At 42.5% G+C, this 17138-nt stretch overlaps 1 protein-coding gene across 1 annotated transcript in view; it reads right to left on the reverse strand.

Moving 5' to 3' along the window:
• Window positions 1–216: 216 nt before the first annotated feature.
• Window positions 217–17138, reverse strand: part of LPCAT1 (lysophosphatidylcholine acyltransferase 1) — a 624443-nt gene continuing 607521 nt past the window's right edge. Inside the window, 1 exon segment of the mRNA XM_030209843.1 lies at window positions 217–1027. Coding sequence (XP_030065703.1) covers window positions 843–1027 — 185 coding nt within the window. The 3' untranslated portion in view covers window positions 217–842.

The raw sequence follows: 17138 nt of genomic DNA on the forward strand, positions 1-17138 counted from the left end.
TAAAAGGGAAGTTTCGCCTTCCTGCAGGAAATGGCCATGCAGCAAGTAAAGCACTTGCCTTGCGGCCATTTCAGGGGGAGCCCTTACCGCCACCCACTGAGGTAGCGGTAAGGGCTCCCGCATTAACCTGGCGGCTGCCCGATTACCGTCGGGTACACTCCGGCGCTACAAAAATAAAAACTTTTTGTAGCGCCGGAAATGACGGCATGCTAGGGGTGGGAAGTACCACCGTGCTGTAGCAAGCAGTAAGCCCGTGATGGGCTTACTGCCACTTAGTAAAAGGAGCCCTGAGTGATTTGGTTATGCTTAGGAATTAGTACATGATGAAATTTGTGCTGCCTGTTGGAACACTGGCATGGACTATAGAAGAGATCATTGTATTATCTGCTAATATAAAATGAATTTAGGTAAACCTTAGACTTTTTTTTGCATAATTGCATCACAAATTTAGAGGAGATAACACAAAAATAGTGTCTCTAAACACATAAAACACCCCTCACCAAAGTACACTAAACATCAAAACAATGTGTGTGCTCTTTAAAAACACACAGTACATGAACCTAAAAAAAATGCAATATAAATGTGTCATGTTCTTTTTAAGTATGCAAAATAAATGAACAGCATTCATATCCTCGGTTTTTGGGGAAAAAATGAAAATACAAAATGTCTTAAAGTCCATTTTTAAAGGTACTGATAAACACACAGTTGAAGCAAGTAAGTATATTCTCTTTACCCAATATTACACACAGTACATTTTCATGTAAAGGTGAAGAGAATGCGTTTTGAAACCATAAAAGAGTTAACACCTCTCACCAGGAGAGGGGAGGTATATATTTCTGAGATTAGTTCCATTTCTTCTGCAGGAAACCCTCATTGTATTTTTCAATATCTGGGCTGAAGTCAGTACATAAGCCATTAGTGGTTGGGGCAGAAGTTGTTGTCGGACAGCTCCCAAATCCCATCTGTATAGGGGAGAGATACTCTTCTGCAAAGTCTGGGTGCAATTTTGCAAACTTGTAGAAATCAGCTAGAAAAAAAGTGATATTTTTCTTGGTTACAAGTCATTTTATGATTATTTCTTTTTTAGCAGTCTATGTAGACATGATGACAGACTTCTGGATATTAATATAGTAGTAAGCCTTGAAATGCGGCAGCTTCTGACAAAACTCAGTGATTTAGTCATATCTGCTTGTAAGAATCTCACAGACTATTTTAACCAAGTCACTCAGAGGAATCTGTATCACTAACAAGGAGCAATGCATTACACAGGAAGAGGCAAAAAAAAGTAACCCCTTACAGATTTTGCTGTTTTCTCAGCAACCGCTTTGAATTTCAAAGTGAAATTTGTACAGATTTATTTGTTGTTACTATCTACACTTACGTGCCAAATACAATGAGATTATTTTTAAACACGGTAAAGTTACAGACTTTTTAGCATGACCACTCAATGACTTTCGAATATTGGTACTGTAAATCTATTATTTGAAAAAAAGGGGGTACCAGCTTACTGTTAATGATGTCACAATGACAGACTTTTGTAAATAATAACCTGGGAATTTAAATAATTTGTATTTGATATGATAATTTCCAGATAATTTCTTTAAAATCATTTTGGATTGGAACGGCAATCATGGGAAAGGTGTCAGCAGAAGACAAAATGAGAATCCAGACACTGCATGAACAAGGTTTTGGAGCAAAGGCAATAATGACTGTGTATCACCTCAAGAACTGGAAGCTCAGCACTGTGAAGAAAATTTGTTGGCGTCTGTAAAATTCTGACATATTGTTAACTGTATCATTTGAATGACATTATTTTACTGTAATTACACCAGGCTCTAAAACACCAGTACACTACCTAGTAAAAAAAGCAAAAAACAAAAAGGGCTGCAAATACTACACGCTAGCAGAATACTGCACCTTGATCACACATGAAAAACACATGACAACAGATATGACAAAAAGAACTAGAAATAAAAAAAAATATGAAGGCAAAACACTGAACTGGAAAGTTACCTCAAGAAGTCAGACTCAGCATGCAGCAATACCAGAAAATTGAAACTTACATGCAAAATATCAGAGATGCACATTTCCAAAAGCTGACATATTCCAATTAATAAATTCTGAATAAAATATTTTTTTCTACCTTTGTTGTCTGATCATTTAGTTTTTCTATTTGCTTTGGTCCCAGTGTCTTCTGTTTTATGCAGTGTCTTCTTTCCATTTGATATTTTTTCACTCACCATGCCCACCATCCTCATGTGTCCTTATGCGTACTATCTATCTGTAGCCTGTCCCTATCCTTTCTCCAGTTTCAGCATCTGCCTTCAAAGTGTTCCGATCCAGCCCTTAAATTCAGCAGGTTTCCCTACATCCATATCCAGCATTTCTCCTCACTCCCCTCCATCCATGTGCATCTACTTCCTCTGTTTTCCCTCCCCTCCATTCATGTCCAGCATTTCTCCTCTCTCCCTTTCACTCAATCCGTGTGCATCTCCTTCCTTTGTCTTTCCATCCCTTCATCCTTGTCCAACATTTCTCCTCTCTTCCCTGCCCTCCACTTCATTAATGTCCAGCATTTCTCCTCTCTTCCCTCCCCTCCATCCATGTGCATCTCCTTCCTGACTTCCCTCCCCTCCATCCATCCATGTCCAGCAACTCTCCATTCTCCCCTGCCCTCTCCTCCATCCATCCATCCATCTATCCATATCCAGCAATTTTCCTCTCTCCCCTGCCTCCTCCATCCATGTCCAGAAATTTGCTCTCTCCCCTTCCCCCTCCATTCATCCATCCCTGTCCAGCAATTCTCCTCTCTCCCCTGCCCTCCCCTCCATCCATCCATGTCCAGAAACTCTCCATTCTCCCCTGCCCTCTCCTCCATCCATCCATATCCAGCAATTTTCCTCTCTCCCCTGCCCCCTCCATCCATCGAGATCCAGCAATTCTCCTCTCTCCCCTGCCCACCCCCCCCCCCTCCATCCATCCATGTCCAGGAACTATCCATTCTCTCCTGCCCTCTTCTCCATCCACCCATATCCAACAAATTTGCTCACCCCTGCCCCCTCCATTCATGTCCAGCAATTGTCCTCTCTCCCCTGCCCTCCCCTCCATCCATCCATCCCCAGCAATTCTCCTCTCCCCTGCCCCCCCGCCCAGCAATCTCTTCTTTCCTCCTGCCCTCCCCTCCTCTCCACGTGCAGCGATCTCTTCTCTCCCCCTCCCATCCATGTCCAGCGATTCAACTTGCCCTCCCTGAGCTCCCCAACAGCCTTCCTCTCCGTTCCTTCCTGCCCCTCCCATATTTAAACCTTTTATTTTCCTCGCAGCAAAGGCAGTGAAGCACACAACACAGTGGGCTTGCCTCCAGCCTTTCCCTTCCCTCACACACTGTCCCGCCCTCGCGGAAACAGGAAATACATCATCGCAAGAAGGTGGGACACTGAGTGAGGGAAGGGAAAGGCTGGAGGTGAGCCCGCTGTATTGTGTGCTTCACTGCTGTCACTGCGAGGAAAATAAAAGGTATAAACGTGCGCGAGGTGGGGGGGCAGGAAGAAACGAAGAGGAAGCCTGTCCAGGAGCTGAGGGCGGGAAGAGCTGCCTGCAGCATTGCACCAGCCCTGCGTTTATTAGGTAGTAATACTAAAATGTCTGTAACATTAACATAGCTTCCTATATAATAAAACTCACCTCCAAAGTTCTAAAGTGCTTGGGACCGTGGCTCCCTCAGCACGGAGGTGGTCTGTTAGGCAGCATCGAACTCAATGACGTCACCAGACCCAGCTGCTCGCAGGAACTGGCTGCTGGCACGCGCAAAAAAAAAAAAAAAGTGAAACAAAAAAGGCTCGAGAAGCACTCCCGAACCTGCCCTGCTCTAACGAAATCCACAACTGCCATCAGAACGCTCGCACAGCACGAGACTGCCCCAGCTGAGGAGAATACCGCTGCCCTGACAGTGCTATCCTGCAGAACCTGCCACTCCGAACTGCCATCCGAACCCGCACCAACAAACAAAAAAAGTGAAGAGACAGCCTCCAGCAGCCTTCGGGACACACACTAACCAAAAAAAAAAATGTGAAGAAACAGCCTCCAGCAGCCTTCGGGACACACACTAACCAAAAAAAAAAAACAAAAAACCGTGAAGAAACAGCCTCCAGCAGCCCTCCGGACCCACACTAACAAAACAAACAAACAAACAAAAAAAAAAAGGTGAAGAAACAGCCTCCAGCCGCCTCAACAGGGGACTTCACAAAAAGCAAAGCAAGAAGATAAAACCAACTGCAGTCTTCGCTGGACGAGGTTCACAGCCGCCCTGAACCGCCCTGACACTGCAGCACTAACAACAGGGCAAGCTGGATGAGGTTCACAGACACCGATCCTGCAGACAGCAGTGCAACGTATAAACGAACAGGTACAATTAAGGGGGCAGAAACTTTAAGGGAGGGGGCATGGAACTTGAAGGGGAGACAGACAAACACATGGAGATGGGGTGAGAGAACAGAATGGGAGGGAAGGGGAGAGGAAATATTATGCAGATGGAGGGCATGGTAAAGAGAGCACAATCCCTGGATAAAAGAAAGAATTCAAAACAGAAACACGGGGGGGGGGGGGGCACCCTTACATTGCCACTCACAGGAGGGAAGGGGGGAAAACTAACAGAAAGGGGGGGACTGCACTTCACACAGAAGGAGGGGGCCATGCACACATACACACAGTCTTTCACTCTCTGTGTCACTGTGACACACACTCTCTCGAACACACACACACACACACACACACACACACACACACACACACACACACTCTGTCTCACTGTCACACCCACATTCTCACATAGGCATACACTGTTTCAATGCCCACCCCTGTGGTCCTGCAACAGCTTAAAGGAAGGATATGGAGACACACACTCACGCTCTCTCTCACACACAACCAGTCTACAAATCTCTGTTTCTCACTGTCACACACACCATGTCTCACACATACATATACACTCTGTCTCACTCCCGCCCCTCTGGTCACAGAACTTCAGACACAAAGGGTGCGGGTACCTGCACTTTCGAAGGAATGAGGGAGTCATGAACACACACAGACACATACTCTGGCACACTGTAGCACGGTGTCACACACAGACACAATCTCTGTCTCACATACACTCTTTCACTCTCTGTGTCTGACTGTGACACACACTCTTTCAAACACACACACAATTGCTGGATTAAAAAAAGGAAAAGGAACTGAAAAACCAAACACGAGGGGGGGGGGGGGGGGAACGACTTTTCTAACAACTCTGTAGTTACCAAAAACAAAAAAAAACCATTGCTAGCGCCCGTTTCCTTTCAAACAGAAACGGGCCTTTTTTACTAGTAAGATAATAAAATGTTGTTTAACAGTAATAATTAAGTACGGTGACTAAATAAGTATGTAACATTTCTCTTTGAAATTCAAAGTGGTTGCTGAGAAAACTGCAAAGGGTTATTTTTTTTTCTCACAAAAAACTCCAGAAAACGTGCTCACTGTGGACCCAATATTCAGCTGGTGGAAATGTTTCTTTAAATGCTGATCACCGCTGGCTAAATTAGACTTGGATGTACAGTGCTGGCCCTAATCCAGATGCTAGAGAAAGAGGACTGCGTTTTGTATGGTCCAACATGCCTGGTTGGCTAGGCATGAGCACTGAATATCTGTAGTACCCAGATAATTTCCTGGTTTGCCCCGGCACTGAGATAATACTATGGCATTAGAGTAGATAATAAGCAGCATTGTCTGGTCAAGGGCTGATGAATATCTGCTGTAAGGGCTGACCAGCGAGATTTAACTGGGCAAGGGACTCTCCTGCCTAGCTAAATCTTTTAATATTGGCCCTTACACTTTTAAAGTGATGAATTAATGTGTAATATAAACTCAAAAGCTAAGGCCAACTCAATTGCGGCAGCACTATGGGAAACACTGAAGATTCAAATTTGATTTCTGGGCATGTTTAGTGGCATACTGATAGAATGTGGGAATGTCCTCTAAGTCTGTTATAGGGGGTACCAGCCGGCCTCAGCATTATCTTTGAGCAGCAGCTGCCTCCCAGGCCAGGGGGGGGGGGGGGAGGAGAGGAGAAAACATAAGAGCAGGGGAGATGCAAATTAGAGCAAGAGAAGGTAGGGAGAAAGAGATGTGGCATAGACCAGGAAGGAGCCAGACACACTACCAGTCAGTGGCCTGAGTTGTGGGGAAGGATTTGTCCAGATACCTTTTGGGTTACAGTGGTAGGCGAGCCACAGGCACCCACCAAAGGAGCTTGCCGAAGGAGCAGGACGTGCCCGTTTGGCAAGCTCTTTGGTGCAACTCCCTTTAATTGTGATACCTTCTTTTTCGCTTTACATGTCTGGTGGCCTCTTCCATTTCTCTCTCATGCACAGGTATGTAGCTTTGTTAGTTTATCTTATTATGGTGGCTGTTTTTCACCCAATTGCCCCAGGTACAAAACTTAGCTCGTGAGCCCACTAGGGACAGGGAAAATACCCACTGTTCCTATATGTAATATGCAAACTGCTTTGGTTGTACTGCAGAAATGCTGTATACCAAGAATATCTCATATATATAAACATACTATGGGACAATTGTTCTGCTTGTTCTTTGTGCTCTTTGCCCTCTGCCTGACCGTGAGATCTTTCCCTTCTCTTTCAGTTAAGCAGTCCCAGTTACCAATACTAGTATCTCAGTAGGTCTTTGAGATCTACTAATTATCAATGACTAGTAAAAATGTCTGTTTCTGACACAAATGAAACGGGCGCTAGCAAGGTTTTCCTCAGAGTGTGTATGTTTGAGAGAGTGTGTGTGAGAGTGACTGTGTAAGAGAGTGAATGTGCGAGTGTGTGTGACAGAGAGAGAGTGAGAATGGGTGTGAGTGTGTCTGTGAGAGAGAGCGTGTGTGTGAGCATGAGAGTGTGTGCCAGGGTCCCCCTCCCTCTTCCAGGGTTGTCCCCCCCCCTCCCTCCGAGTTCCAGGGTCGTCCCCCTCCATGCCTCTGAGTTCCAGGGTCGTCCTCTCCCTACCTCCCTCCGAGTTTCAGGGTCCCCTCCCTCCCCTGCATTATGCTCTCTCCCCTGCATTCATCCATATGCAGGCAATGTCCTCTGTGCCCTGCCCCCTCCATCCATCCATGTGCAGCATCTCTCCCCTGCCCCCTCCACCTCCCTCCGAGTTCCAGGCCCCCTCCCTCCCATTTCCAGGGTCCCCCCTCCCTCCCTCCCAGTTCCAGGGTTCCATGGAACTGGGAGGGAGGGGGGACGGAGAACTTTGGAGGAGTGACGTCAGCAGGTGGTTACAATCCCAGTGACACACATTGGAACGCTGGAGGAGAACGTTGGAGGAGTGATGTCAGCAGTGGTTACGATCCCAGTGAGACACATTGGAATGTTGGAGGAGCAAATTATTATATTAGATATTATTAGCGTACCTTTCTCGTCTTTATTTTGCTTAACTGAATCCAGATTACATAATGGTGAGGATGCCATTCTTAAAGTATGTCTCCTACCTAACTACCTTGCTTATTCCACTTTACGCTTTTCCAGGAGGGATGGAGGGGTTGCCTTGATTTCATCTGTAGATCTCTCAATCACTGAACTTTCTTCTAATTTGCTTACATATCCAGAATCCCTACTTTGTTGTACTGGATTTTCAAACTCCATTAAAGCCGTAGTAATATTTCCTAATTTTATGATTTTAGGTGATTTTAATTTTCAAATTTTAATGAGATAAAGCCAACATGGATTTAGTGAAGGGAAATCTTGCCTCACCAATCTATTACATTTTTTGAAGGGGTGAACAAACACGTGGATAAAGGGGAGCCAGTTGATATTGCGTATCTGGATTTTCAGAAGGCGTTTGACAAAGTACCTCATGAAAGACTCCAGAGGACAACAGAGAGTCATGGGATAGGAGGTAGTGTTCTATTGTGGATTAAAAACTGGTTAAAAGATAGAGAGTAGGGTTAAATGGTCAGTATTCCCAATGGAGAAGGGTAGTTAGTGGGGTTCCCCAGGGGTCTGTGCTGGGACTGCTGTTTTTAACATATTTATAAATGACCTAGAGATGGGAGTAACTAGTGAGGTAATTAAATTTGCTGATGACACAAAGTTATTCAAAGTCATTAAATCGCGGAAGGATTGTGAAAAATTAAAAGAGGATCTTATGAGATTGGGAGACTGGGCATCTAAATGGCAGATGTTTAATGTGAGCAAGTGCAAAGTGATGCATGTGGGAAAGAGGAACCCGAATTATAGCTACGTCATGCAAAGTTCCACGTTAGGGAGTCACCACCAAGAAAAGGATCTAGGTGTCGCCGTTGATGATATGTTGAAACCTTCTGCTCAGTATGCTGCGGCGGCTAAGAAAGCAAATAGATTGATAGGTATTATTAGGAAAGGAATGGAAAACAAAAATGAGGACATTATAATGCCTTTGTATCACTGCATGGTGCGACCTCACCTCGAATATTGTGTTCAATTCTGGTCACTGCATCTCAAAAAAGATATAGTGGAATTAAAAAAGGTGCAGAGAAGGGTGACGAAAATGATAAAGGGGATGGAACGACTTCCCTATGAGGAAAGGCTAAAGTGGCTAGGGCTCTTCAGCTTGGAGAAAAGACAGCTGAGGGGAGATATGATAGAGGTCTATAAAATAATGAATGGAGCGGAACGGGTAGATGTGAAGTGTCTGTTTACGCTTTCCAAAAATACTAGGACTAGGGGGCACGCGATGAAGCTACAGCGTGGTAAATTTAAAACAAATTGGAGAAAATGTTTCTTCACTCAATGTGTAATTAAACTCTGGAATTCGTTGCCAGAGAATGTGGGAAAGGCAGTTAGGTTAGCAGAGTTTTAAAAAGGTTTGGACGGCTTCCTAAAGGAAAAGTCCATGGACCATCATTAAATTGGATTTGGGGAAAATCCACTATTTCTGAGATAAGCAGCATAAAATGTTTTGTACTTTTTGGGGATCTTGCCAGGTATTTGTGACCTGGATTGGCCACTGTTGGAAACAGGATGCTGGGCTTGATGGACCTTTGGTCTGTCCCAGTATGGCAAGTACTTATGTACTAGGTAGATCACAGGACAAACGCTTTTTTGAAAAACATTTGTATTATGTATTTAACTGTCAGAACCAGACAGCAACATACCAAAACCGTAATACAATTGCAAAACAACATCCAGATGGAAACCTATCAGTAAAAATACAGGCAGTAATAGCACATTAAAACTTATCACAAACCCATCCCACCATCCTCCCCCTGCCCATAAAAAACAAAGAAAACACTAAGCATTTAATATGCGACTACTGGCCAAGGGCATTAAGGAAACCCAAAAGGGTTCCTAGATTGCACAAAGACCAGCCAAGAATCCATATTAAATAATTCACAACATTCTAAAGAGGCTTGTGTGATCATCAAAGATCGCCACTGTAAGAGGGAGGGCGATTCTGGGTGGAGCCAATGTTGCAATATCAATTTTTTCTCCAGCAAAATCAAATGCTTAACAAAGCTCAAAAATCCTATAAGTGCTGGACTGAGGGTCATAGTGTCCAGCGAGTTTTCCACAATAATGAGACATAGGCACCCACTACATGCCAAAAATGTATAGCAGAGCAGTGCCAAAGTAAGTGACCCCAGAGCAGCCAAGGGCCTAAGACACTTAGAATGGGCACTGGAGAACTATAGAGATGAAACACCAGTTTGTATTGCAGTTTCGAAAAAAAGGGTGTTCTTGGTGAAAGCACAATGTGTGAAGGCTCTGCTGTAATTGGCCAGCTGTTAATTCCACATGCAGATCCTCAGATCACCTCCAAACCACCGCCTCCAAATCAAACTCTGGTAACAAGTCTTGTAAAGCAACATGATGAAAATGTAATGGTACATGAAGTTGTGCCTCCAATGAAAAGGATTCAGTTGTCAAAGCAGTCTTTGATAAGGAACGAATATAATGTTGTAATTGTAAATACGAAAAGACGTCTGTAGGTGGCAACTGAAATTCAGTATGAAGAACTGCAAAAGATTTCAATGTCCTTTTATCTTCTACTACCTGAAAAAGAAAAGTTAGTCCTTGCTGGATCCATACCTGGAATCGACTAGAAGTAAGACCTGATGAGAAATCACCATTGCCCCACAAAAGTAATAGCAGAGATACAAAAGGGGAGCCCCCTAGAGCTCTTCACACCCACTTCCAAGTGAGAGGGACAGGATGAAAAAATGGGTAGATATGCCAAAAAGGCCCTAAAAGATGGGCTCATGCATGCAAAACAAAACTAAAATGCAAAGGATGAGGCAATGAAGTTTCCACAGGAGTAAATGAGAAATGAGACATCATAAAACCAATCATTGCTGTGTTTCATATTGCAGGCTAAAGAGAAAAGACGTATATGTAACAACCCCAAGCCACCCTTATCTTAAGGAAAATAAGACTGCATGATCGGCAGTCTTGCTCATTGACCATTCCAGAGATATGCGTTAATAAATTTAGCGAGTTTCCGGTCATGTGCGACTGTGAGAACAATGGGAAGCATTTGCAAAATATAGAGCCACTGGGGCAACAAAATCATATTATATAACACCACTTTTCCCATCAGAGACAGAAGGTACCATCTGCCAAGTCGTACAAAGCAAATTCATCAGCCCAAGCAAGAGGAAACTGACTTAACCAATCTTAGCGTACTGAATGTTTTAAGCGTAAAGCAATTGATTTTTGCAAATTTAAAATGAAACCTGAAAAATGATGGAATTCATCCACTATACTAAGCAGGCAATCTAAAGATCTGTGTTAGTGTTAAAAGAATATCACCTGCAAAGGCTAACATAACACATTTCTGAGATCCCACCAGTAATTTCAATTTCTTTAGAGACAGTCTACAGGAAGGGCTCCAGATATAATAATAATAAAAAAAAACAATTTAGGGAACAATAGGAAAGCGGGCCTCCCTGTCTTGTACCCTGCAAAATTGGAAATGAGGCCATTTTAATACCATTAACCAATACAGCCATCTCCGGAGAATGGTAGAGTATATACACAGACAAGCCTCATATGCTGCAAAGTCTGAAAAAGGTAATCTCAGTGGACTTTATCGAATGCTTTCTCAGCATCCACAGACTGATCAACATACTAGGCATCCCTGTGGATTGAGAATGAGGCCATAGGCAAAAGTATCCGCCTCACATTAAGAACTGAATACCAGCTCTTAAAGTCCACCTGGACCTCACAAATGAAATCTGGCATATATAATGACAATCTGTCTAGTAGTATCTGAGCAAACAGTTTAATATCTACATTTAATATTTATTTTATTTATTTGTTGCATTTGTATCCCACATTTTCCCACCTTTTTGCAGGCTCAATGTGGCTTACATATTACCGTTAACGGGCGCTAAGAAGCCTGATATAAGCCAGATATAAGCCTGATTTACCAGGTTTAGGAATAAGGGCAATCAAAGCTGTATTTCCCTTAGGTGGAAAACCATCCCCCTTAACTGCATCGTTATGATACACAATCAGTGGTCCACAGAGGTCTACAGTGAAAAGTTTATAAAACTCAGGGATGTATCCATTGGGTCCCAGAGCAATACATGGTTTTGAAGCGTTAATGACATGTTGGAGCTCTTTTGCTAAACTGGGAGCATTTAAGTGGGCACAAACCTCAGGGGAGAAGTGCGGCAAACCAGCATCTTCCAAATAGTCAACTATATCAGGGCCCTCAAACGAAGATTCCTCCTGATAAAATGACTTCAAATAATCATAAAATATCTGCACCATAGCGGCAGGATCAGTCTGATGTTGACCTCGGCAATCCATCAATCTGGGAATATACCTGGCGCCACCCCAGCATTTAGTAATATGAGCTAACAACTTGCCCTTTTTCCATAGTGACAGTATTGAAACTTTCTATAAAATAACATCTGCTTAGTCCTCTCATGAATGAGAGCATTAAGGGCAGCTTGAATAGCTAAGAGAGCTTCATGCGGGGGCCCAGTAGGAGATCATATGCAGGCGCATTTAGCCACTACATATTTTTTCTCTACAAGCATAATACCTGCCTCTATATGTTGCAGGGCTGAGACATACGAGATAATATCGCCCTGTACCACCACCTTTGCTGTCTCCCAAAATAAAGGAGTATCTACGTGCTGGGAATTAAAGTCTACAAACTCATCCCATTTCTTTTTTAGGTACTGCTAGAAGTGTATGTCCTCGTATGAATTGGCCAGAAAGTGCCAGGTCGCACCAACTCCACTACAGGTTCCCACTGCTAGATCCACCCAAAGTAAAGAATGATCAGAAATCATGATATGGCCAATTTCCACCACATTAACATGTGAAAAAATTGTTTGAGGTAACAGAATATAATCAGTTCTACAGAGTGTATCATGAGCCCTCAAAACATGAGTGTAATCATGTTCCATCAGATGTAATAATCGCCAAGGGTCAACAAGGCCTCACACAGTTAAGGAAGTCCCTTAGCGGAATCTATTAATGGGAAAGTTTTTTATGTTGATCAGTCCATGTTAGGGTCCTTATCTAATTAAAATCTCCCAAGAACAAAGAAAGAGATGGGTTTCGCAGGCCCAAATGAAGCAACTTCTTTAAAAAAGCATGTTCATAGACATTAGGTCTATAAACCGACAAAAGATGAAACTGGAACCCCCAACAAAGTAAATTTCAACAATACGTAACGTCCATAAGGATCAGTGAGCACCTGCTGCACCTAACAGGGTAGAGATTTCCTCACCAAGACAGCTACGCCAGCTTTTTCAGTCAGTGAAGAAACATAATAGACCCCACCCTCCCAACTCCTGCCAAGCTGATGTTCCACAGGAGTTCATTTAGTTTCCTGGAGGCTCACAATCTTGGCTTGATATTGATTTAAAGCAGACAAACTTTTACGACGATTAGGAGAAGACATGCCTAAGACATTCCAAGAAACTATTCGAATCCCCTTTTTAAATTTTTTTTTTTTAAAGATATTATTAAATCCTCAGGAATGTGCAAAAGTAGACAAAATACCAAAGAAAAAACCCAGTTCCCTGGGAGTCCAGCCCTACTCCAGGGAAATCAAAGATGAAAGAAAACAACTGTAGCTGCAAGCTTCAGGAGTGTCCTTAGTAAAACACCAGAACTGATCCCAAACCCATAGTTGCAAAGAAGAAAAAAACAAAACAAACAAAAAACTCAAACATATCAAAGCAAACCTCCCACTTCCACCCCCACCCAAGCTCCACACCTATACAATCCTGTTGCACCCACACAATAACATTCCTCCAAGTAATCTAGAGATATAGCAGATCATGCTACTGACACTAAACATGACTAACGCTCCTGAACTACAGCAGTATATAACTGCAAGTGTAACAGAATTAACTCCAGAAACAAGCATACATAATAAATGCAGAGTTCAACCTTCCCCACAACACTGAACGGGGAGACAGCATTGTCCACAATCTTAGCATTAACAAATTCATGAGATGCTACCAGTGAATTAAGAACATGCCATCTGCCTGCATGGTATACGTTTAATATGGCAGGGTATAAAAACATAAGGCCAGTTTTACATTCCACCAGCAATGCGCATAGAGGATGGAATTGCCCCCTCTTCCTCAACAAGGCAACAGAGTAGTCTTGAAAAATCTGCACTGGTTATCCGAATAGAACACAGTGTCACGATTAGCTTTATACAGTTTAAGGTTTTCCACTTTATGCAATTAATTGTGAAATTTAGCAATCACAACACATAGTCTAATCTCACCAGCCACTTTCTGACCCAAGCGATGCACACATTCCAATTACGCTGGGCCTATACCAGTTTTCAAAGGAAAGGATTTCTCTAGTCAGTTCTTCAGTTCCTGTAATAGATGGTGTTCTCCAAGAGACCAAACTCTATGGGACCTGTTCTCGAGGTCTTCTAATTTCTCTGCCTGGGCCTGACCTAAATCCTGGAGGCTCTTCAAATCTGTCGCGGAGGCATGGGCCCCATCTTCCAGCGTGGAAATTCACGTTTAAAGCTCCATCGTACACTTATTGGTGTCAGTAAGCAGAGCTTCTGAACGTAAAATCTGCCCAGATTCTCAAACTTCGGTCCCAAAGCTTGTTTTACAGTCTGGTGGAAATCCGAAAGTGCCGCATCTGTAGATTGAAAACTGCTCCTGCTGCAGGCGGCACCATTTTATCATCCAGTCTTACTCCGATCCTGAGCCTTGTGGGCACCTTTAGTGGACCTCTCCGGATCGTGCTAAAAACTTGTTTTTTATTTTATTTATTTAATACATTTATACCCCACATTTTCCCACTAGTTGTAGGATCAATGTGGCTTACTTAGAACCGTAGAGAAGACTACAGTAACAGAAAAGTACAATTAAACAATGTAAGAGTAAGGTAATAGACAGATAGGTATCAGTTAAACAAGCAAGGTAGCAAAAGATAATACAAAGTTACATGTTAATAAGGTTGATGAATCTTGCTGAAAACCAGGAATGGGTGGGTTAGATTGAGTCAGGAAAGTAAGCCTTCTTGAACAGGATGGTGTTCAATAATTTTCTAAAATTTAGATAGTTCTGGGTTAATTTTACGGATTTGGGTAAAGAATTCCATAGTTGTGTGCCTATGTAGGAAAAGTTGGAGGCGTAGGTAGATTTATATTTAAGGCCATTACAATCAGGATAATGTAAATTTAGGTAGGATCGGGTTGAACTGGAACTGTTTCTAGGTGGTAGGTCAACCAGATCAAGCATGTATTCGGGGAACTACACCATAAATGATCCTGTGAATCAGGATGCAGACCTTAAAGGCAATATGTCCTTTGATGGGAAGCCAATGTAATTGTTCACGAAGGGGCTTGGCAGATTCAAATTTAGATTTACCAAAAATCAGTCTCGCCGCTGTGTTCTGGGCAGCCTGAAGTTTCTTGACTAGATATTCCTTGCAGCCTGCATAAACTCTGTTACAATAGTCCAGATGGCTCAGTACCATTGACTGTATCAAGTTGCGGAAAACATTTTGAGGAAAGAAAGGTTTTATGTGTTTGAGTCTCCACATCGAGTAAAACATTTTCTTTGTGGTGCAATTTATTTGGGTTTCTAGGGTTAGGTACCGGTCATTGTAACTCCAAGAAGTTTTAAACTGTCTGAAATGGGTAGGGAATAGTTGGGAGTGTTTAGCGTGGTAGGTTTGTATTTGTTATGTTGAGATGACAAGATGAGGCAGCGAGTCTTCTCAGTATTCAGTTTCAGATGAAATGAGTTAGCCCATTCGTCCATTGTACATAGGCCTGAACTGATGAGATTGGTAATTTCGGCCAGGTCCTGTCTGAAAGGTATATAGATTGCATCATCAGCATATATGAATGGATTTAGACCTGTTTTACATGGTAAGATCTGAATGAAAGAAAACCCTTAATCCAACTAAGTACACTAAGTAGGATGTCATGATTAACCATATCAAAAGCACTAGACATATCAAATTAGAGGAGAAGTATACTTTTACCACCAGCGATTAGTTGTTTGAACTTGGACATAAGGGTAACCAAAACCATTTCAGTACTGTATAGGGATCGAAATCCGGATTGTGAGTCATTTAGAATGGAAAACTTGTCCAAATATTCCATGAGTTGTTTAGTCACCATGCTTTCCATTAATTTAATAACCAATGGTATAGAAGCAATTGGACGGTAGTTTGTGATATCACTGGACTTTTTCTTGGTGTCCTTAGGTATAGGAGTAAGAAGGATGTTCCCATAGTCTTTAGGGAAAAAGCCAAATTTAAGGATGAAGTTTAAGTGTGATGTAAGGTCTTGAGTGTATTTGGAAGGGGCGGATTTAATGAAATAATTAGGGCAGATGTCCAATTTGCAGAAGGAGTTGGAGAATTTGGAAATTGCTTGGGTGACTAAGTCAATGGAGAGAGGGGTAAAATGTACATAAGTACATAAGCACTGCCACACTGGGAAAAGACCAAGGGTCCATCAAGCCCAGCATCCTGTGTCCGGCAGCGGCCAATCTAGGCTTCAAGAACCCGGCAACCCCCCCCCCCCCCCAAAAAAAAAAAAAAAAAAAAAAAATTAATAATGTTCAATGGACTTTTCCCTCAGGAATCTGTCCAAACCCCCTTTAAATTCTGTAAGGCCAGCTGCTGTCACTACATTCTCCGGCAATGAGTTCCAGAGTCTAACTACATGCTGAGTAAAGAAAAACTTTCTCCTATTTGTTTTAAATCTACCATATTCTACCTTCATCTTGTGTCCCCTGGTTTTGTTGTTGTTTGAAAGTGTAAACAAACGCTTCACATCTGTCCGCTCTACTCCACTCATTATCTTGTAGACTTCTATCATATCACCCCTCAGCCGCCTTTTCTCCAAGCTGAAGAGCCCTAACCTTCTCAGCCTTCCCTCATAGGGAAGTCGTTCCATTCCCTTTATCATTTTCATCGCCCTTCTCTGCACCTTTTCTAATTCCTTTATATCCTTTATATGTAGCCATATACTTATTTTTTTTTATTTTTATTACATTTGTACCCCGCACTTTCCCACTCATGGCAGGCTCAATGCAGCTTACATATTGTATACAGGTACTTATTTGTACCTGGGGCAATGGAGGGTTAAGTGACTTGATCCGCTGGGTGGCCTCCAGAGGTAGACTCGAAAAAATTGATGAAGTGATCAATGTCTAAGTTCTTCTGAGGAAGTGAATTACGTAGTTTTAAGATTTTTTCATTGAAGTAATTGGCCAGTGCATCAGCAGATGGGATATCTGTACTTGTTGTGGTAACTGAGTTGGTTTCAAGGAGTTTATTAACAACATGGAATAGTTTCTTTGAGTCTAAATAATCATGACCGATTTTAGATTTATAATAGGACTTTCGTGCTTGTCTGGTTGCATATTTAAATTTTCTGATGGCTAGTTTCCATTCTTTGAGTGTGTGTTCATTTTTTCTTTTTTTCCATTTGCGTTCCATTTTTCTAGTTAGCGTCTTTAATTATTTTAGTTCATCATTGAATCAAGGTGTAGAATTAATCCTTTTTAGTGATTTGATTTTTAGAGGTGCTAGATCATCTAGTACACTGTTGCATCTTGTGTCCCATTTGGAAAGGAAGTGTGTAGAATCCGTATTTGCTGACCACTA

Source organism: Microcaecilia unicolor, chromosome 1, assembly GCF_901765095.1.
Source record: "Microcaecilia unicolor chromosome 1, aMicUni1.1, whole genome shotgun sequence".
Lineage (NCBI taxonomy): Eukaryota > Metazoa > Chordata > Amphibia > Gymnophiona > Siphonopidae > Microcaecilia > Microcaecilia unicolor.